The 22,893-nt window shown below is 38.0% G+C and overlaps 1 protein-coding gene across 3 annotated transcripts in view; it reads left to right on the top strand.

Moving 5' to 3' along the window:
• The window catches only part of ITGB1 (integrin subunit beta 1), a 47,389-nt gene that overhangs the window by 5,296 nt on the left and 19,200 nt on the right, over nucleotides 1-22,893 (top strand). For all 3 annotated transcript variants that reach the window (XM_060659008.3, XM_060659009.3, XM_060659010.3), the window contains exons 2-6: nucleotides 12,622-12,688; nucleotides 15,631-15,716; nucleotides 18,233-18,455; nucleotides 20,170-20,340; nucleotides 20,837-21,075. In XM_060659008.3, coding sequence (XP_060514991.1) covers nucleotides 12,622-12,688; nucleotides 15,631-15,716; nucleotides 18,233-18,455; nucleotides 20,170-20,340; nucleotides 20,837-21,075 — 786 coding nt within the window. The remainder of the gene's footprint in view (nucleotides 1-12,621; nucleotides 12,689-15,630; nucleotides 15,717-18,232; nucleotides 18,456-20,169; nucleotides 20,341-20,836; nucleotides 21,076-22,893) is intronic.

Here is a 22,893-nt window from a genome sequence, read left to right as displayed (position 1 = left end):
GGAGATCGTGACCTGAGCCGAAGTCGGACGCTTAACCGACTGAGCCACCCAGGCGCCCCTGGAAGGCTTTATAAAGGAGCTTGGAGTGGTATGAGCACAGAAATGGGTGACAGATGGGTGACATATTCCAAGGACACTGCAGGTATAAGGCAGAATTCAGTTTAATTTAGCAAAGTATGTGTGTGTGTGTGTGTGTGTGTGTGTGTGTGTGTATCTGTTGAAGGCCTGGATTTTGTCCTCCAACTTTTGTCTGGTGTGGTTCACAGATGTGAGTATAGTTATAATAGACGTTTGAATTAAAACAATATGATATTGAGCATCACTGAAGGTTTGTTATTTGCTGTGCTAGAAACTTAAATAAAGAATCAGAAAAGGAGTAGTTCTGCTTATTGTGGTGTGAAGAGATGAAGAACCAGTGAAGGCCAAAAAAAAAAAAAAAAAATTAGCATTTTATTTTGTTGTAGGGAATATAGTTTCAGTGGATGAGGAAAGTATTTACATGAAAAACTTACTGGGAATGTACCAATTGAAGTAGAGAAGTCACATTTGAGTGTATAAATGTTTATTGAATGTGAGTAACTTAAGCTTTTGTACTCTTTGTGAAATTCAGAATAATAATTAGCTCTCCAATATCTTACAGTTAATGTACGATTTTTCTTTTTTTTAGAGAGAGAAAGAGAGTGAGCATAAGCGGGAGAGGGGCAGAGAGAGAGAGGGAGGGAGGGAGGGAGGGAATCTTAAGCAGGCTCCATGCCCAGCGTGGAGCCCAGTGCATGGCTTGATCTCATGACCATGAGATTGTGACCTGAGCTGAAATCTGGAGTCGGTCAGGTAACCGGCTGAGCCACCCAGGCACCACTGTATGATTTATTTCATATTATGATTTCAGTGCTTCCTAAAAGGGGTCATGGTAGGTCATATTTGATTGTTGGAGAAGAAGGTTGTAGTTTGAAAAAGTGCATTCAACATTATATTAGGAAAAACAACAACAAAAAACACAATAGGAATGGATTTGTACTTGCTAAAGAAGTATGGATTTAAAAAGATTGAAAACCGTTTATTAAGTAGTCACTCAGGTTCTTATGTTTAGATGCCTATGACTAGTGAACGTGTTGGAGAGCAAGAAGAAAATTCAGAAATTAAGTAAAATGTAGTCTACAGATAATCGTAATGATGTGTGTTGCTAAGAGCTTTTACATTGATCATTGTATTTAGATATTATTCCCACCTAGTGCTGAGTACAATGGGAAATTGATTTCTCCCTTTGTATAGTTTGTTTTAAAACATGTGTTATATATTTAAAATATATGTAGTGCTGTTCTTGTTCCACTCCACTACAGGGCAGAGATGAGCTGTGGCAAAAGATATGGTCAAAATTTATTAGAGTTTTGATCAAGAAAGAATTTTAGAGTGATCTACCTAAAAGTAGGTAAAATTACACAATTTGGGAACATAATTTACAATTCCCTTTAATGAAAATAATGTGGAACAACTGTTACTTTCAGTGTTTATTGATGCTATTATAACAGGATGGTTAACATTTCACTTTTTGCTAGCTGCGTTCACAATTATCTTTGTAAACTTGCCCCATAGTTAAATTCTCAAACAAAACTCTTACTAACTTACTCCTTTCTCCTCCCAGGGAAGGGCCAAATCCATAGCCACAGGGAGTGTAGAGAAGGAACAGCTTACTAGGCTGGTTTGAAAAATATCAATTGCTAGGTAATGTTTTCTCTTTTGAGTGCAAAGAGGATCTTGGAACAATTCATTTCAGGCAACTTTCCATGCTCATTTTGGATCAGCCTTTAATAATACGGCTTAACAGTTTTGTTAAGGTGTTTAGTTTCCTGCTTGTGTTTAAGTTTGTCCTTCTTCAGTCTTTGAGTTTATTACATGCCCCCTCACCAGTTTTTTTTAGTTTAATGCTTGATTGTTTTCTGTTTGCTTGTTTTGTCCTTACCAGGTTAACAGTTTATTATAAAAGGATATAACTCAAACAGCCAGGTGGAAGAGATGTGTAGGACAAGGAATAGGGAAGGGGCAGGGAGCTTCTTCCATGCCCTCTCCCTAAATCTCCACAGTTTACCAACCCGAAAGCTCTGAATTCTTTTTTTTTTTTTTCATTCTCACATAGGCTCTCCTTTTGGAAGGGTGGTGGTAGTCTACCAGTTACCTGTTTACTAGATCACTACTGGTTCTATCATAATGTGTCTGATTGGCTTGAATTATTTTGAATTCGGTGTGGTTTTTCTCGTCCATGCTTTGCCTGCCATGTTGATTCTGTTGCTCATATTTAAGAGTTCTATAGGGATTTCAACTTAAATTTCCTCCCTGAGTTCTCTATGCTTTTCCTCTAGTTTTGTTGTCTTAACTGTTTTTGACTGATTGCTAGAAGACCTATTTGAGATTTTCTAAGTCTCTTCAAGAGCATAATGAGTTCATCTAGATTTTCTCCTGGAAGATTCTTCACTTCCTTTGACTTTTTCTTCTGTAGAAGTTTTTCCTGAATAAGTTCCATGCCCTTACCTGCCCACCCCCCACCCCACCCCCCAGCTGATTTATCTTTGAGGCTCTTTATGTGCCAACATGCAGTATATCCATTCTTTATCTTTCCTGTGCACTTGTGGACTGGGTGGTAGGTGATGGTGATCCATCTTCCATATTCATGTTGCCTTGGAGAAGGTGGGTAGAGTACTTACTAGTGATGAATTTTGCTTCAGTCTATTCAGTTATTGTCATTTTCTTAAAGCATCTAGTCCTGTCATGAGCCGTTCTCAGGTTTCAAATCATTTTGTGAGCCTGTAGCTTTGGAGCAGCCTGACCTTTGTTGTTGGAGCTCATTATCTTCAGGTTGATGCCACCTTTGGGTAAGAAGGGGTCAGTGCTCATAAAAAGCACTCTTTTCTTCTGGGCGGGAGTAGTGAATTATAGAAAGGTTTCTAGTTGAGACTACTGTTCTATTTCTCCGCATTAGGCAGAAAAAGACTTCTAGTGAGGTATTAGTTGCATCTTCACATTGGAGTTTTTAGCCTTTTCTCTTTCCTATTTTCTCTCTCTTTCTTTTTTTCCTTTTTTATCCTTTCTGCTAAGTTTTTGTTGATCATTAATTTTGGCTTATTGTTTGGGTCATAAACACTTTCACAGTCACCACCAGCACATACATCTTCCTGCCAGACAAAGGGAAGTAAAATGTTGACTTTCAGTGTTCTTCTTGTAGGGGAAAGATGCTCTTGCCTCAGAGGAATGCGTCCTCCCTCTCACCCTGAAATTTGATGGAATAGATATCAGTAGCATTTCTGACCACCTTGCATGTGGACTTCCCCATCCTACTGATCTCTGTGGGGAGAAGTGGGAAGAGCTGTATGTGAATTCTCTGAGGCTTGCAGTTTGGCTCTGTGTTGTTTTTATGGCCTACATTGATATTTAATACTATTCTTTTAGAATATTTTAGATTTTAGAAAAATCTAGATTTAGATGTTAGAAAAATATTTATTTTTTCCCTTTTAAAAAGCAGATACAGAAAATAATGATAGTGGGAGAGACTTGATGAATACAACTTTCTTATATTTTTAGGAGAGATTTATGATATACCTTAATGTAGGTATCCTCATCTTTTCTACCATTAAGGGGAAAAGATTTTAAAATGTTATGACATAGGGGCGCCTAGGTGACTTAGTTGGTTGAGCGTCCTACTCTTGATTTTGGCTCAGGTCATAATCTCACCGATCTCATGGTTTGTGGGACCGATCCCTGTGTCAAGGCCCATGTTGGGTTCTGTGCTGACAGCAGAGCCTGCTTGGGACTCACCCTCTGCCTCTCCCTGGCTCGCATGTGTGCTTTCTCTCTTTCAATACATAAACAAAAAGTTAGGACATAAAAAAGGAGGTAAATTCTACTGTCTGAAAGAGCATTTGAAAAGTGAAAACCCTTAACTTTTTTTTTAAGTTTTATTTATTTATTTTGAGAGAGAGAGTGCATATGTAGGGGAGGGGCAGAGAGAGCGAGAGGGAGAGAATCCCAGCAGACTGTGCATTCAGTGTGGAGCTTGAAGTGAGGCTCAAACTCACCAACTGTGATATTAACCAACTGAGCCACCCAAGCACCCCACCCTTAACTTTTCTTATTAGAAACCTACTTATATTGAAAGCTTGAGCTTTTGAATCAGACCTAGGTTCATATCCCAGCTGTGTCTAGCTTTATCTAGTATAGTAGATATGTAATAAATACTTGCTGACTTGAATTGGTTGTATTGAATAAAAATGTACCCTTTGCAAATATTTTATAGGAAGAAATCTTTTGTGGATGACTTCTTTTTGTACTAGTTGGCTTTGGCCACCTTATTTTAAAACTTGAAATAACTGTAACTCACCATATTTTTAAAAGTAATTTTTCTGTAAAATGTAATTGTTTAATTTCTATAAATTTAGTACATAAAAAGTTACTGAAGATGTTATATGTAAATATAAATGCCAAATGAGTTATTTGTGACAATGTTAAAAACATTAAAATAAGTATATATTTAGAAGTTTGAATAGAACATAACATCACACTTAATTTGGTGAATAAAAGTGAGTTTAGAGTGGAGATTAAAATAATTATGTGCAGTTTTGACAATGTATACAGTGCAGGCTATTAACCACGAAAATGTTATTGTTTGGGGGAGATGTTTAAGATGATCTATTGTTTAAGGAATGAATTATGACCCCTTAGATAAACTTGAATATGGTAAAAAAAATAATACTAGGGTAAAATGTCTCCATGGAAATAAGATGCAAAACCTGTGGGTACACTCATGAAATTTGACAATTAAAATAACTTGTTAGCCTCCATTCAGTTTGAAGCACTGAGAAATAAACTCACAGAACATTATAAATCCTTTCCATTTCTTTTTTTTTTTTTTTTTTTTTTTTTTTTTTTTTTAATTTTTTTTTTCAACGTTTTTTTTATTTATTTTTTTGGGACAGAGAGAGACAGAGCATGAATGGGGGAGGGTCAGAGAGAGGGAGACACAGAATCTGAAATGGGCTCCAGGCTCTGAGCAGTCAGCACAGAGCCTGACGCGGGGCTCGAACTCACGGACCGCGAGATCGTGACCTGGCTGAAGTCGGACGCTTAACCGACTGCGCCACCCAGGCGCCCCAATCCTTTCCATTTCTATGCTTTGAGTCAGTTCTCACACTGGACAGATAGTCTTTTTTTTTTTTTTTTTTTTTTTTCAATAATGACTTGAGTAGGCCTTCAAAAACTTAGTTTCATGAAGCACAAATCCAGTCTCACAGCTTGTGATTCAGACAGTCTGATCTCCATTATACCTGTGTGACTCTGGAGAAGTTATTTAACCTCTCTGTGGTTTGGTTTCCTCATCTGTAAAGCAAAGGTAGTATCATTGCCAACCACGAAGTCACTTGGGAGAGATAGCTGTTACTATTTTTTATCATTATTATTATTATAATCATTTGAAGGTATTGAATTAAAAGTGAGATAACTTTGCTACAAATTACCCTAAATCATCAAAACTCAGTGTATTGTGTTATTCTTGTCTGTGCCTGCTGTATACCTACTCTGGCCCTGTAAATGGACAAATAGATCTTCCTTTTGTGGAACTACAAACAGGACTACAAACAGTCCATGAATGAAATCCCACTGGTGTAGAGCATTCAGATTCATGTTTCTACTGGTAAGATGTCTTTTCAGGGAAGTTTCCTTCTTTCATCCTCTCCTAGGTTGCTTCTCCTTGACAGAAGCCTCAAGTCTTCTATTTGTATTAGGTATGTTCTCTCCTACCCTGATCTTGTGCAAGGTAATCTGTGATACTGATGTTCATAAATAACCTGTATTTTGCCTAATGTAATATAAAACATTGAGAATTTGCTGCTTTTATTATTTTACATATAAATTGTTAGGAATCCAAGTGTTAGAACGTGTATTTAGTAGAATAATCCTTAGATATGGAACCTAAAATAAGTCATCTAGTTATATTTAATTAATATGATAATTGGTATCTAATATAATAGCATCTGATTAAACCTTATTGTTAAACAGCATAGAAAGGTTTTGGTAAGTCTCTGGATATAATAATGAACATTTATCTGTTCTTGGCAGTCGTGTTATTTCTAACCCTTATCCTTTCTTCCATATCTTGTTTCCCCCCTAACGTGAATCAGTCAAAAATTTTCTGGTTATAATTACGAATGAAAAAAAGCAAAATCTTCAAACATAGTTCAGAGATTTGGAGCTAGGCATTCTATCCATGCTCTTAACTCTGTGCTAGCCTGTTACTGAAGTGCTGGGCATAACACACTCCTTGCCCTCCTTAAGCTTAACTAGTTTGGGGTTTTTTTTTGGTTTTTGGGTACCTCAATATTTTCAGTTACCTTTATCTTTAGTTTCTTTATTAAATATGAAGATACTGCGCTTCATACAAAGAACGCCAAGCACTGACTTCCAGGAGATAGCTATTTATAAGACAGGTTAGCTTCACACAGCTAGTAGACGGATAAGAGCTACATGTATCTTAAATACTAAATTACAGTGTTTTTTTTTTTAATTTATTTATTTATTTTGAGAGAGAGTGCACGTGTGTGCCAGTTGGGGAGGGAGGGAGAGGGGGAGAAAGGGAATTCCAAGCAGGCTGTGTGCTGTCAGTGCAGAGCCCTATTCGGGGCTCGATTGCACAAACCTCAAGATCATGACCTGAGCCAAGCTCAAGACTCTGATGCTTAACTCACTGAGCCACATAGGCACCCCTTCAATACTAAATTTTTAAAACAGATTGTTTATATTTGATTTAGTACATGTATGTGTGTCTGACTTAAAACCCTCCACAGTTCTTGCCATCATCAGGGTCTTCAAGAGTTCATGCAGATAAAACTCACACTCTTTTCTAGCTGTTTTCTTGACTCTTTCAACTCCAGTGGCCTTTGAGCACTGAATTAGAGACCCCTTCTGTCCCCACCTCTTCCTGGCCTCTTCTCTGATTGCAGCCAGTGCTGCTGGGAACAGTTCGTTTTATGACTCACTTTTGGCTGACTGCAGCATGCCTCAGGTTCCTCTTGGGACCTCCCTTGTCTGTCTGTGGGGTGAGAAGCTGGTGCAGCCTTCTGGGCAGATGCACTGTAGTTCTTGGAAGTGTGGGGGAATTAATACTCCTTGGGGCAAACTTTTACCTGTGGGGACTAGAATTAATTAATGTACTTCTCCACATTGACCCTCTTCTGGACACAGTTTCTATATGCTTCTCAAAACTTCTCAGCCAGATCAAGCCCCCAGGCACCCCCGTGGTAAATAAGTCTCCTGAATTGGCTGTCTCGGTTCACTCTTTTTACTATCTGTGTCTTTCCCTGGGGTCACCTCGGTAATAATAATCGCCTGCACTCCTGTTTTTGTCTCGACCTCTACTTTCAGAAGGAACTCTGGCTAAAACAATTGCCCAAAGCTGTAGCATCACTTAGACCTTTTTACCTAAGACTGCCTGTCTCTGAAATGATAAACCTGTCCTTATTTTCTAGCTCTCTTCCCTCCCCTGTTTACATGAGCCCCTTTTCTCTCACCTACCTGTTGTGCTCTTTGTTGTTAACTCTTTGTCAGCACAGCCAAGGCCTCCTCAGTGCCTGCACTTGTTCTGTAAACCAATGGATTAATGCAGTGATTTCGAGTGAAGTCTGAGAACCCAAGGGAAGTAGTCTCAGTGCTTTGAGCTGTAAGAATTTGTAAAACAATGTTGTGCTTTTGTGCTAATAATTGTAACAGTATGCAACCAACATCTGGATTATCTGGTTGACTACCTTGTAACAGAGTAATTATTATTTTAGTGCCTAGTTTGTATTTGCATATGTAAATTTTGGTTCATAAAGTGTGAGAGCCAGGACTATGAAGCATTTTATATCTAGCTTTAAGTTGGCTGTATATACTTAAATGAATTGAAAATTGGTATCACTAGGGTGTCTACAGTAACTATTTTCTATTTAGAGAGGATCTGCACATTAATTCTGAGAACTCTTCTGGGCTTCTGAGTAATGTCAGAGAAAAATGTCATACAATTTAATATAGTTCTGCAAAACTTTTTGAGCATTGACTTTGTGCCAGGTGCTTCTAGGTACTAAAGCTGAATAAGACACACCAAGCTTCTGTCTTCTTGGAGCCCGGAGCCCATCAGGAAAGATGGGTGTGAGCAGGTAGTTTCGAGTGTTGCAGATGGGCCTTTGTAAGTCAGGGCCCTCAGCTCTGTGATGCTGCTATACGCATTCCTAGTGTCCTCCAGCCTTCAGCCCCACCTACTCCTGCCCTGCCCCTCCTGCAGAAGGGACCTAGGCTGCCCTGCTCTGCACTGACTGAGAGAAGCCCCTCTCCTTGGGCTCCTACACTCACCCGCACTCTGGATGCTCGCCCTCTCTGTGCCTTGGAGGCTCACCCTCTCCACACCATCAGTTACCCTCTGCTGTGTCTTCACAGTCTCCTCTGTTTCCTAGTTTCGGTTATGCCTCTATGCCATCCACTGTTGGGTAATCATCTCTGACCCTGACCTACCTCCTGAGATGAAGATCTGTGTCTTTACTTCCCCGTAGGTGTCGTCCTCCCTTGCTTCCCCTCAGGCTTCTCACCTTTTGCAGATCTGTAGCTAAGACATTTTTGCTCCTCTAACTTCATTCTCCTTCTGCCTTCTTTGTTCAAAAATGGTGATTCTTTTCTTTCTCACACTTCGTTTTCTAAGCAACTGTCAGGCCCCACTGAGCTATCCTAATCGCACGTTTGTCTTCTTGTTCATCACTACCGTGTGAGTTCATTTAGGCCCAACCTCAGCAGTGAGAGCGGTGCCCGTTTGTAGCTCTTGTCTTGACTCTCCTCCCCTCCCTCGCTGATTTTCTGCCATGAGTGTGTTGTGTGTGTGTGTGTGTGTGTGTGTGTGTGTGTGTGAGTGTATGTGTGTGGCATGTGCTGCTCCATCCTGTGGTGTCTCCCTGCTGTGTATCAGGTAGTATCTCAACTGGGCATGGCTGGCTGGCTGCAACCTAACTCCTCCTGCCTTGCTATCCTCGGTTTCTCTTTTTCCCATCTCATAACTTCAGTTTCAGAAATGCATAAGTATGTTAAGATTCTTTTTGGCCTTTATGATTTTTTAAGATTTTAACATAGTTTGTACTTTAGAAAATTACAGGGATAAAAATATTCCTTCCCACAGACTAGATTTAGCTTACAAATAACATATAGATACATGTTTTCTAGTCTTCTGTAAAGCTAGAGCGAGACAATCCCAGTTGGGTGGTGAGGGTTGGGGAGTCACCCAAACATGTATGTTTAGAAGTAAGATTGGAAAGAAGTTATCTAATTCTTCTCGGGACTCCATGACTTTGCAGGTACTAACCTCTTGCCTGGAACACTTCTCTCCATTTGCCTGGTTCCCGTATGTCTGCAGTTCTAGTGTTGCCAAACTCATGAAGCCACTGAACGTGGCTAGGCAGATTTTGGTGTCCTCAGTGCACTTTGTCCTTATTTTCACTACAGAAACCATCACATCATATTGTAATCATTTGTATTTTTGTCTTGGAATGGAAAATTCGTGAGACAGCAAATTTTGTATCTCCATATATAGCACAAAACCGGACATAGTTGGCAGAGGAGGAACTTCCAGAGCAGTGGGGGAGAAACCAGGAGAGCCCGAGGACTCGAGTGCATTAAGAAAGAATGGCGATGTGTATTAAGTGCTTTGTGTGAATTCTGTGGGTGGCAAACTGATGTATCTTGCAGAATACGTATTGTAGGCAGTCAAGACATTTTTGAATGAATGAATGAATGAATGAATGAATGCAGACAGTAAGATAAGGCCTGGAGGGTTCTCTTTTGCAAGAGCAGTTTCACATGCATGGTAGGAAATGGACACCAATTACAGCTGGTTGAAGAGGGAGTAGGGGATTATAGAATGGAGAACAGTGTAGACAACTATTTCTAGGCCTTTGATTTCAAACAGGAGACAAAAGATAGGATCAGGATAATGTCTGGAGGCATCTCTCCCTGTTGGCCCCTCATACTGAACTGTTCTGCATGGAATGCCTTTGGTAGGAAACTCCTTTGCTTGGGAATCAGTGGAGCACAAGCCTCACCTACCGAGCTTGTGGTTTTAGGCCCTGGTGGGCATCCAGGTAAATCTGAAGTAGATACTTACAAGACCACACTTGGAAAGTACTTCCTGAGGAGGTTCTGAAATGCTGTAGGAAGCTCTTGGGGTGTCCTTCTTCTCCCCACCCATGCAGGAGTATCTAGTACCTTCAAGAGCTGGATTGACGGGGAGGCTGCTGAATCTTCTGTGCCATTTCCTCCGCATGTCCTGCTCTCTGTGGCGCACTTTCCTCCTGGCCACTTCTAACCCGGTCTCTTCTCAGCCTTGTCCTCACTGCTCTTTACTCTTCATTGCTGTCTTCTTCTGTCTCCAGTGGCTTCTCTGTTTCCTTGAGGGAAAGACTGGCCTTTTACAGGCATAACCAGCCAATGACAGTGCCTCTCTGTGTCTTGTGAGTGTGCTGACCAGTCACAGGAGAGTTGACAAGTGTCCTTGAAACTGTTCTCAGCTCCTGTCCTGTTCTCTGAGCTGTTCTCTAACACTAAAGCCTTGTTCTGCCTTCTGGGTCTGGAGCTCTTCCAGAAGCTGATCTCTGGCTTGTCAAGGTTTGCAGAAGGAAAAGGACAGGGTGGTTAAAGTAATATCTTAAAGGTACATAGCATAAGGTTGCGAGGCTGACTAATAATAGAATGTTTCTGTGACCTAGTAACTTTAGCTTAGTGGTAACCCTCTGAATTGTGTAATATTTTAAAAGGTTTTTCAAAGCAGTCTAGTGGTCATGAAGTAGCCTGAGGAATATCCTGAGGAAACACATATCAGCCCATATATGGAACAAATATTTGTTCTGTTCACTTTGTGTAGAAACTGCCCAGATGGTCCATTCATCACAGTCTTAATGTTCCAGGCCCTTTTTGTCATAACTTTGGAATTGATAACATTATGCAAATTGCTTAGAATTTTAGCCTACGTGGATTTATGGCACATAAACCTGTTGGAAAGGCCATAGAAGGCAAACTGTAGGCATGGCCTGTTTCCATGACACTCTGCCTCTGTCGGTCTTTCGGATGCAGTTACAAGTGATATGTAAGCAAAACTATAAGCTCGTGGCACAGCAGAACTTTCTGGTCTGAGCACAGTGTAGAGTATGTAGCTACGCAAGTTATTCTTACTGCTCTTCTCTGGGAAGCCAACAGAGAAAGCTTAAACAGCATTTAACAGCAGAAGAGGCACAGGAATCCTGGGGTGCTCTGAGCACAATTTTGAAGCACTCTCCCAGAGCAGTGGGAATAGCATCCTAGAATAGAAGCTTTTGAAGCTAGAGGTTTGTTTGTTTGTTTGTTTTTTAAGAAATGTTTTTCCTACTAAAGGAAATTACCAAGACAGAAGAAAATCCAACACAGTTACGCAGCCATAATTGTTTTTATGAAGAAAGTGAAAAGAAGAAAACACTATGACAGTGTTAAAACAAAGAAACCTATTATTTTTATATTATGTGTATGTACTTTATGTTTGTACACTGTAATTTTTACATACATGTCATCTGAATATGTACTTTACATTCAAAATCATTTTAAAAACATTTTTGGTCTATACTGTATTTGGTTTTTGTATTCTTGTGGGAGAGGCAGATATTCATGCATAATTGGCTCCTGGTCCAAGAACAGTAAACAGTTAAAGGATAGGGTTAGTGACCTGTGGCGAGACCCATCTTTGACAGCTCTGCTAAAGTGTAGATTAATATTATGAAAATGGAAAATAGTCCTATACCTAATGGGTGCAGGTTGGGATAATTCTGAATAATATACAGGATAATACTTAATTTTTCTTTGGAGATTCTGGGAGACATTTAAGCCTCTGTCAGGTCTTCTTAAGCTACCCTCCCAAACTTTTTCTTTTTAGGTCTCATTTGTAGATCTAGAAATTACAGGGAATTGAATGGAATATTTCACTAATCCCATGCATAGAAGTTGATTTTAGTTAAAAAGATAACTAATTCTAGGAGATCAGACTCAAAAATTAAGTCAGGCCTTCCTTGTATAGGATGTTGGTCTTAGCCTGAGGAGAAATGGAAATTATTGAAAAGTTGTAATCAAGGGGGTGAACCGTGAGGATTTCGACGGGTTCACTCAAAATTCAGTATTGAGGTAACGGAGGCATCTGGATGTGGCTGGCTGTGTGGCCCCCATAGGAGCCACAGAAGGTAATAGGCGTAGAGAGAGATTCCGTGGAACAAAGACTGTTAAATAGCTTTTATGGTGTTAGCGAATACTTGGCACTTTTTTGAGCACTGTTAATTAGATGTTAAAATATATTTGATAGGGAGAAAGGCAAGAATGGATTCAGGGATGTGGCACGGAAACTATTGTAGAGTAAGTGAAAGATGAGGTAACTGGGAAGGGGAGGTGGTGGGAAAAAAGATATAAAGAAGGATGGCAGAAGAAATGGTCTGAGAGGTATTATGTTTATGAAATCAACAGAAGATAAGGTGACTGGGAATGTTTTGTGTTTAACGTGTTATCTTTTTTGTTATTTTCTTAATATTTAGCCATGTACATTTTGTATTTCAGATGAATTTACAACTGATTTTCTGGATTGGACTGATCAGTTCAATTTGCTGTGTGTTTGGCCAAGCAGGTAAAAAAAAAAAAAAAAAAAAAAGTTTTCTGGTTATCTTTTCATTTCAGTGTCTTGTATTACTTCTTGATCACTTAGATTCCATCATGCTGCTCCTTCTGAAAGCCCTGCAGTGCCCCATCTCACTCAGGGTGACAGGCAGTGTTCTCACAGAGGCCTGCAAGGCCCTTCGGCATCCGGCTCCTCTCGCCGCTACCACCCAGAATAGAGATAAGGCCAGTTGGCTAAGGAAATGCCGAAGCGACAGGAATATAGTATGCTGCAGAAAGGTCTTTTAAGATTGTAACAGAGGTTTAAGTGAGCAGAGAGAAAGCAAAGGTGTGTAATGTATTAGAAGAAAATAAAGTAAATGTGTCGGATGATGGATTATGAACAAGCCATTACTATCACAACTGACGTTCTAGAAGATGTTCTCCCTCTTTGATCATAAAATCTTGGCAAAATGTTTATTTAGAAGATGAATAAAAAGTAAAGCTGAAAATGTATTTAATCCTCTTACAAACCATGGTGCACCCACCTCTGGAATAGTGGATGTGTAGTTCCCTCCTCCAAATCTCAAAACATACATTACATGTGACATTTATTTGATCTCAGGACAGGAAGGAGTTACTACATGGAAAAATGAAGGAAGAAACTTTAAAGGAAATTATTGATAATGTTGATTTACTTAAAACCAACAACAACATAAAATCTCAAAGTGTGTAGATGTCAGAACACCATCAGCTTCTCAACAAGATGAGAAACTCAATAAAGGTTTAATTTCATTAGCATGTATAGAGACCTAATAAAAACAGACGAATGCCATAGAGGAATCATTTGCAAACAAAATTTACAAAACAAATGGTCAGTAAAATATGGTAAGAATGAAACCTTAAATAAGTGACAAGTGAATTGATACTCTAATTTATATGGGTTAAATGAGTAAAAGATTTTTTATATTAAGTACTTGGAGGCGCCTGGGTGGTTCAGTCGGTTGAGCAGCCGACTTAGGCTCAAGTCATGATCTTTTGGTTCATGAGTTCGAGTCTCTTATCAGGCTCTTTGATGACAGCCTGGAGCCTGCTTCGGATTCTGTGTCTCCTCTTTCTGCTCCTCCCTGCTCCTGCACACTCTTTCTCTCTGTCTCTGAAAAACATAAGTAAACATTAAAAACAATTTTTTAAAAAAGTACTTGGTGCTTGCTGAAGGTTTGGTGAACATGGTATTTTGTATACTGTTTGTGGGATTATAAATTTAAATATTACTTTTGGATAGAAGTTAGTGTATATTAAGAATGTTAGGGGCACCTGCGTGGCTCAGTCGGTTGAGTGGCCGACTTCGGCTCAGGTCATGATCTCGCGGTCAGGTCCGTGAGTTCGGGCCCCGCGTCGGGCTCTGTGCTGACAGCTCAGAGCCTGGAGCCTGTTTCAGATTCTGTGTCTCCCTCTCTCTGACCCTCCCCATTCATGCTCTGTCTCTCTCTGTCTCAAAATAAATAAACGTTAAAAAAAAAAAATTTTTTTTTTTTAAAAAGTATTAAAAACATTAATAGTTTTCCACTCAGTGTTTCTATTGTTTTTCATCTGTGATAAGGAAATCATTAGAGTTTTACATTGTGAGAATGGTCACCACAGTGGGTACATATATGTGTGTGCATGTATGTTTATATTTGTGTTTGGAGAATTTGTGTGTGCACGTGAGCAAGTGTGTGAATGATGCACTTATGCAATTGAAAAACATCTAAATTTGCCCAACATTAAATAGGGTACATTAATATAATGTAATATATAACCATTAAAAGGCATATTTTTGAAGATTTTTTTTTTTTTTAAGTTTAATTATTTTGAGAGAGAACATGAGTACCTGAGCGGGGTAGAAGCAGAGAGAGAGGAGAGAGAGAATCCCAAGCAGGCCCCATGCTGTCAGTGCAGAGCCCATCATAGGGCTCAATCTTATGAACTATGAGATCATGACCTGAGCCAAAATCAACAGTTGGACACTTAACCGACTGAGCCACCCAGGCTTCCAGTTCCAAAGAACTGGAAATGAAACAGGATAAAGTATAAAAAGTAGTATGCAAAATATATATTCTCTATATAAATAATGTCTCTATGTGTGGTTCCTTGCTATTTTTTTTTTTAAATCTGTCTTTATAGAAAAAAGACTGGAAAGAAATATACAAAAGTGTTAACAGTAGTTATCTCTTAGGGAGTGGATTATGGGTGATTTTTTTGTTTTTTACGCTTTTATATATTTTCCAAATTTTCTACTATGGGTATATGCTAGGTTTATAATTAGAGAATACACATTGGAGACAGACCATGTTAGTGCTTACCACATGAAAGGCATGCTGATCCTTAGGTAGGTTCAAAGAAATGTGAGACATACTTTGGACATAGAGCTTGAAAAATCATGAGATTGTGGACTGGATGAATTGAGCTTTTCAAGTATTTACATACTAAAAATAAAAGGAAAGCAGTTGCAGATGCTTCTGGAGGTATGGATATGGTAGTATGAGTTAATTGAAAATAAATAATATTTTACCCAGTTGTAAGAAAACTGACAATTACGACCATCAAACAATAGATCCTGAAATTATGCCTTTGAGGAAAAGAATAAGCGTATAGATTACTGGTACGTAGTCTGCTATAGAAGACAAGAAAAAGATCACTATTTTTTCATGGGTCTCTATGCCAAGGTAATCTGAAATCACCAGTCTTTGGAGTACATCTGGATCAGTTCAGTAACTATTATGTAACATAACGTAATGTAACGTAACATGATGTGATATGATATGATATAATATAATATAATATAATATATAGTATTATAATATGTAACAATATATGACATATTTTGTTATTCATATTTAACGTTTATATATGTTGCATTTTAATCATTTTTCATTATTTTCTCTCTTGAAACTTCAAGTAAAGTTGTCTGTTCTTTGTTTCTCCTGACAGATGAAAATAGATGTTTAAAAGCAAATGCCAAATCCTGTGGAGAATGTATACAAGCAGGGCCAAATTGTGGATGGTGTGTAAATTCAGTAAGTAAGATTGCTCAAGGCATTTACTCTCTAGTCATTTACTGTTGCCCAATTTTGTACCCTTACGAAATGTTAGATATGATTTTCAGTTAAATCAGTGTTTATCGAATAAGTATCAATTCTGTGTCTAACACTATGTGATGGTCTGGAGGTGTGCTATTTAAACACAGTAGCCACTAGGCACATGTAGCTATTGAGCACTTTAAATATGCTCCAAGATGTTCCAAATTGAGAATTACTGTAAGCCCCAGATACATCCCAAAGTTTGAAGACTTAATGATTAAAAAAATCATTAATAATGTTGAAATGATCATATTTTGTATATATTGTTAAAATTAGTTTCCTGTTTCATTTTATTTTTTCTTTTTGTGTGGCTACTAGATAATTTTAAAGTACATTGGTAGCTCGCCTTTGTGGCATGCATTATATTTCTGTTGAATAGCCTCCCATAAATCCCTAGCCATTTAATTTGACTGTTGTAGATTTTTCTCTTTTTTTGACAGGAGAGGTAGAAATTAACCTTCCTAATTATATTTGAGTTAAAACTAAGATAGAATTGATTTGCAGCCTAATAAAAGCCCATTGAGGTTAGGGTTTAAATTTTATTCAGTGGTCATCTCTGTACATTGCTTACTTGATACCTTTCACAAAGCTTACTAATGTTAAATGAAAAAGTAAATATGAATGAATGAATCAAAACAGAATAAAGGGAAGTCATTTTGAGGATTTATAATTTATTCACAGGGTAAATAATATCAGAAGGTCAAAGGTTAATTGCTTGATTTTAGTCAGACATTTGACCCCACACATTTCAACTGCTTGTTTGTAGCTGTACGTAACTGGTCAAATATCAGATATTTTGTATGGTTTAACCATATGAAAGGGAAAATCAGAGGTTTTTGTTTTGTTATTTCAAAGTTTTCCTAGTGACACTTTCTGTTCTCATAAAAATGGTATTCTGGAATTCAGTTGGAGACAGTGGAAGAAATAGGGAGTGCTCTGAGTTCTGTCTCAGGCAAGGCTTACTTGCCAAACTGTTCTTAAGCCTTTGATATTTGTGGCATAATTCTTAAATTATTAAAGGGTATTTCAGAATGTGTTTAGTGAAACTTTGAGTGTTACAGTCTTAAGTTTTCCACGCTAGGCTCCTGTGCTTTGGTAGTATTTCAGGTTTGATAATACAAGAAAGTAGTTCAGCTTTGAATTATCTGCCCTTTGGTATTCCCTTCCAGGTGTTTTTCTAGTTACATAAATGCTCTTTATGTAACCGATCAAAAAAAAGTAACTGATCAAAACCATTATATATTCTTTGTATTTAAATATCCTCATTACACAGCACTGTGAAATTTGTAGATAGTAAACAAATACCATATGAAATTGAAGATAAAGTGACCCAAAATAAAAGGCATTTCCTCATTTTCCCAGTGTCAAAATTAAAAAACAAAAAAAGCAAACAACTCTGGCCTAGTACAACTATATACAATTTTTAGGGATATATGTGAAATACTCAAATGTCTATTCTAATAATTGATTGTTATAGGTACACATTTTGAAGTGACACATACCCACCTATACACTAAGGTCATTGTTTTTCTCCTCAGATTTCATGAAAAATTTTTATTCAGAGATTTTACGTGCATCTTAACAGCAGTGTTTTTGCTTTCACTGAGATACTTCTTCAGTCATCTGATAATATTTTTATTTCCATCTAATTTGTTTGAGGTATAACACATTTTGAGGTCATATCACTACTGGAAATTTTACCCCAAGCCACAAGTACCATTTATATACCATTCAGACCTTTTTTATTTTTATTCTTTTAAAATGCACTCTGTGGATATGTATTCATGACCTTGTCAGGTAATCAAATTTTACTGCTATTATTGTTTTGTATTGTCACATAATCACCACTGTGATTATTGTTTTTAAAAATAAATTTTAAAAGACTTATTTAAAATACTAGCCAATACTTGAAATTTTTTCAAACCTCTAGGAATACTTACTAATTCTGTGTTAAGTTTCTTGGTCTCCTTTTTAAAAATTGTATCATTAATTGAGACATCTTCAGGCTAATGAGAGACTTATATAAGATTTTTCTAAGGGAAATTTTGGGAAAAAAATACTTGTCCAGTAGTTGGGTATATACATTATTAGTGGCCATTAAGCATTCTGAATAAGTGATTTCACTGAAGAAATTCCTTTGATTAAATACTTATAATTTGAAAGTGGGACAGTTAAAATGTACATTTAGGTCAGTCCTAAATATTACCAAAGTAATAAATTATTAATAATATATTAACAAAGGTATTACTTTTCTAGAGAATGAGTTCGTTTGTTTTTAAACAAGAGCATATGATTTGGGTGAAGAGGGTATTTTGTTTAAAAACCAAAAATGAAGTGTGTTAGTTGTGTCACTTGATTTTTGCATTTAAATATTGCATGTTTGCAATTATGATTAAACAGAATGTTTGACTATTATACTTACTATTTATACCTATATTTTGTATGTCACTTAGACATTTTTACAAGAAGGAATGCCTACGTCTGCGCGATGCGATGATTTAGAAGCTTTGAAAAAGAAGGGTTGCCATCCAGATGACATAGAAAATCCCAGAGGCTCCAAAGATGTAAAGAAAAATAAAAATGTAACGAACCGTAGCAAAGGAGCGGCAGAGAAGCTCCAGCCAGAAGATATTACTCAAATCCAGCCTCAGCAGTTGGTTTTGCAGTTGCGATCAGGTACAGAAATCTAATTGCATGAATACCTTTATTTCAACAGGAGCTTTTTGACAACTTTATATTTTCCATCAAGGGATTTTCACATACGGACTGGTACTCACATAGAAATGTGGAATGTGTCAAACTTTACAAATTTGTAGCAGACATAGCATTCTGCAAGTCACATATATTTGAAATAATAAAGGTTGCCTCATGTTCAAAGCAAATTCTGTTAAAGAGTCAGAAAGTATTATATTTAATGGGTTTTAAAAATAAAAGTATCCATCCTGAGGTATAATTACTTAATATACAGACAACATTCTAACCTGTGTTTTTCCTTGTATTTGTTTAATGTTGTGAAAATAGTAAGTTTTTATGAGAATCTGTGGCAGTCCTGCATCTGAAAAAAGAAAGAAGAAAACAAGCCTTCTTCCTCCACTTCCCAGTTTCCATCCCTTTTCTCTCAACAGAATGGTGCACACTTGTGGTCTCCATGACTTCCCCTCTTGAGCACTTTTCAGTCTGCTTCTCTACCTGTTTTGGCAAAGCTCTACCATCACTTTGAACCACCAAACCTAGTGGATCCCTGTCAGGGCCTTTTTTCTTCTTTTAACCTTTCTGTACCGTTCCTTGAAACTTCTTGAAATGCTCTCCTCTTGGCTTCAGCAGTAGCACTCCTAGTTTTTATCTCTTAACATTACTTTCCAGTCTCCTTTTTGTGTCTTTTTTCTTCCTTCCTCTTTGTAGTGCAGTTAATTGTTGCTTTTCCCTCGTAACTTTAAAGCCATTTGTGTGCTGTAACACAGCCTTTCTCCTAAGCCCCAAACACATTTACTCAGCTGCCTACTAGAAATCTGTATAGAGAACATCCACAAGTTAACAAGCAATGAGTTTTCACCCAAACCTCCTCTTTCTTCTGTGTTTTCTAAATGAATTTTACCTTCTGCCTCTTTTATCCCTCCCCTCTTCTTCTTCCTCATGGTTTCAGTTCAGATCTTCATGTCTTCCTCAAGGATTTTTGCAGTAGTTTCTTAACAAGGCTCTTTGTCTCTACAGTTCATTTTTAAAACTTTTTTTTGGCCAGGTTTTCTGAAGTAAAAATCAGACGATGTTTACTTAACATATAAACAGAGTACAGAATGTCTTACAACTTCACCCTCTAGAAGTCAGGTATACTCTCTAATGTGCCCTGCCTTACCCACCCCAGTCTAATTTATGCAGTTTCATCTATCTCTTGTCCTTGGTCATAGTTCTAAATCTACTGTTTGTCTGTCTTGCCCATGGAAGTATTGTCTTTTTCATCTTGAATGCCCAGTGCTTAGCATGGTAAGTATTTGTTGAATGAAATGGAGTATACACTCATTTAGTTAACCAGTGAAATTCCCAGGTTTTTGTAAAGATTATGGCAGTGGGGTGTCTGGGTGGCTCAGTTGGTTGAGCTTCCGACTTCGGCTCAGGTCATGATCTCATGGCTCGTGAGTTCGCGCCCTGCGTTGGGTTCTGTGCTGACAGCTCGGAGCCTGGAGCCTGCTTTGGATTCTGTGTCTTCCTCTCTCTCTGCCCCTCCCCTGCTCATGCTCTGTCTCTCTCTCTCAAAAATAAACATTTAAAAAAAAAGATTATGGCAGTAATACATTTCATTTTATAGTGTTTATTTTTTGAATCCAATTTGGTTTTTCTCATTTGCTTTTGATTGCTGGAAACTAACTTCATTTTCTAATCTCTGTTTAATTAGGGGAGCCGCAGACATTTACATTAAAATTCAAGAGAGCTGAAGACTATCCTATTGATCTCTACTACCTTATGGACCTCTCCTACTCTATGAAAGATGATTTGGAGAATGTCAAAAGTCTTGGAACAGATCTGATGAATGAAATGAGAAGGATTACTTCAGATTTCCGGATTGGTAGGGATATCAAGAAAACTAATAATTTTCATTTGTCTAAGTCTTGGCAATTTTGTTCTTCATCACATACTTATGAAATAAACAGGCCAGTTTTTAGCCTTTTCTTTCTGAGAGGAAACCTATTCCTGTCACATATCTAGTAATCTTTGTCCCTCTGTTACTTTATGCTACCATGTTACTTAACACACATCATACCACCATAGATAATGAAACAGGGACTTATTCCATTCATGTGTTGTATTGTAAACATGTTGAGTACTCAAATTCTAATTCGTTACTAATTAATGACTACACCTGTCAGTACAACCTAATCTCATTTTACACCTGGATTTTTTGTGTTAGAATGATCTCCTTTCCAAACTTTATTATTAAAATCTTATTTCTCATTAAAGAAAAAGGTTGACTTCTATGTGGTAACATACTTTATTCTTTTTAATGCAAGTTCATGTCTGTCCATCCATCTATCCTTCTCTCTACATGCATTTTTCCTTCACAGGATTTGGCTCATTTGTGGAGAAGACCGTGATGCCTTACATTAGTACAACACCAGCCAAGCTCAGGAACCCTTGCACAAGTGAACAAAACTGCACCAGCCCATTTAGCTACAAAAATGTGCTCAGTCTTACTGATAAAGGGGAAGTATTTAATGAACTTGTTGGTAAACAGCGCATATCTGGAAATTTGGATTCTCCAGAAGGTGGCTTCGATGCAATCATGCAAGTTGCAGTTTGCGGAGTAAGTGCATTCATTCCTACAAAGGGCTATTGTATGAATTTTAGATGTGATTTTACTCTCAGTACAGAAACATTACCTACTTACCAAATCATCCTTCATTATCCCAGAGAAATACAGAATTGGATCCCTTAAATTCCCTCCAGCTACACAAGTGTTTTGTAAAAGCATATTTAATCATTACGTCCTTATTTCAACCAGGTAATTACTTCTTTTATATGGGATTTTAAAAGCCAGAATGCTCACCATTTGAAACAGTGGGGCAGTTTAGCTATGCTTGGCTAGCATTCTAGGTGTTTAGAAGAGGCACAGGTGTCCTGACTTTCTGGCTTGTGCCAGAGATGGAATTGATCTTGTCCAAGGTATCACCAGGAGAATTAAAAGAGCTCAAATGGAATTGTATCTCCGATACCATTTTCCTTTGATCAGTTTTCTTCTCATTGTCTTTGAAAGATGTCTTCCTGTGTCTTAGTAATTCAAAAAGAACTTTTTAAATTCTGCTTTGTAATCTATATGAACATATATATTTTGAGAAGCCCTACAATATTACTAATTGTATTTATTTTTTAAATTTATTTTTGAGAGAGAGAACACATGATGGGGGGAGACAGAGAGAATCTTAAGCAGGTCCCATGCTCAGCTGGAACCCACTGTGGGGCTCAATCCCACAACTGTGAGATCCTGTGAGCCAAAATCAAGAGTGAATAGGACGTTTAACTGACTGAGCCACCCAGGCGCCCTTATTAATAATTTTAATTGTAAGGTTTTTAGTAAGCTCATCTCCATTAGACTAGTGATAGAATTTTATGACCCATTTAGCAGCTGAAGATTTTGAGATGACATTTTCATGACATGGCTGAAGCTGAAACCAGTAAGCATTGTGAGGTATTAAATAAGATTTGTCTTAAGACCTACTTCTGTCTCATTTTTCCTCTTTTTTTTCCTTATGGTACCCCTGTTCCCTAGAACACTCATATATGTTCCCTGTTCCTTGATTCCTGAAGCTTCCTAATGGTTATTTTTCAACCAGTTTTTGCTAAGGTGCTATATCTTATATCCAAGATATCCAAGATAATGATATGGTGTAGCAGTATGGTATAGTGTTTAAGAGAATAGACTGTTAGAACGTGGTTTCACATTTTCCCATGGCTACTGATGCTAGACAATTTACTTAGCCACACTCGAGGACTGTATCCTTCTCAGTATGAAGGGACAATAGTAGATATACCTGGTAGGACTGTTAAGAAATACAAATACAGTAATCCATATAAAGTGGCAGCAAGCACTCAGCAAATATTAAGTACTATATTGTTGTTACTTTTGATTTCTCCCTGGGGCAGTTGTAATTTAAAGATAGTCTCGGCTTTTATTTATTTATTTATTTTTTTAAACGTTTTATTTATTTTTGAGACAGGGAGAGACAGAGCATGAACAGGGGAGGGTCAGAGAGAGGGAGACACAGAATCCGAAACAGGCTCCAGGCTCCGAGCTGTCAGCACAGAGCCCGTCGCGGGGCTCGAACTCACGGACCGCGAGATCATGACCTGAGCCGAAGTTGGCCGCTTAACCTACTGAGCCACCCAGGCGCCCCTAGTCTCGGCTTTTAAAGGGGAAGAAAGATTAATATTCCAGGTAGTGCCTAGCCTGCCACCCTTTCTCACATTTATTTGTGATCCTGTTGGCAGCTCCCTGTGGAGAGAACATTCTTTGGGCTGCCTCCAGCTGTGCCTCAGCCTGTGGGATTAGAGCAAGCCATAACATCCATGGCCTCTACTGTCTTTCCATGGTTATCATGCTGACTGAGAGTAACTGTTCCACCTA

The sequence above is a fragment of the Panthera onca genome, chromosome B4 (assembly GCF_046562875.1).
Source record: "Panthera onca isolate mPanOnc1 chromosome B4, mPanOnc1 haplotype 2, whole genome shotgun sequence".
In the NCBI taxonomy this organism is placed as follows: Eukaryota; Metazoa; Chordata; class Mammalia; order Carnivora; family Felidae; genus Panthera; species Panthera onca.
The sequence above is the reverse complement of the archived record's forward strand: the minus strand, read 5'-3'. Positions and strand labels throughout refer to the sequence as shown.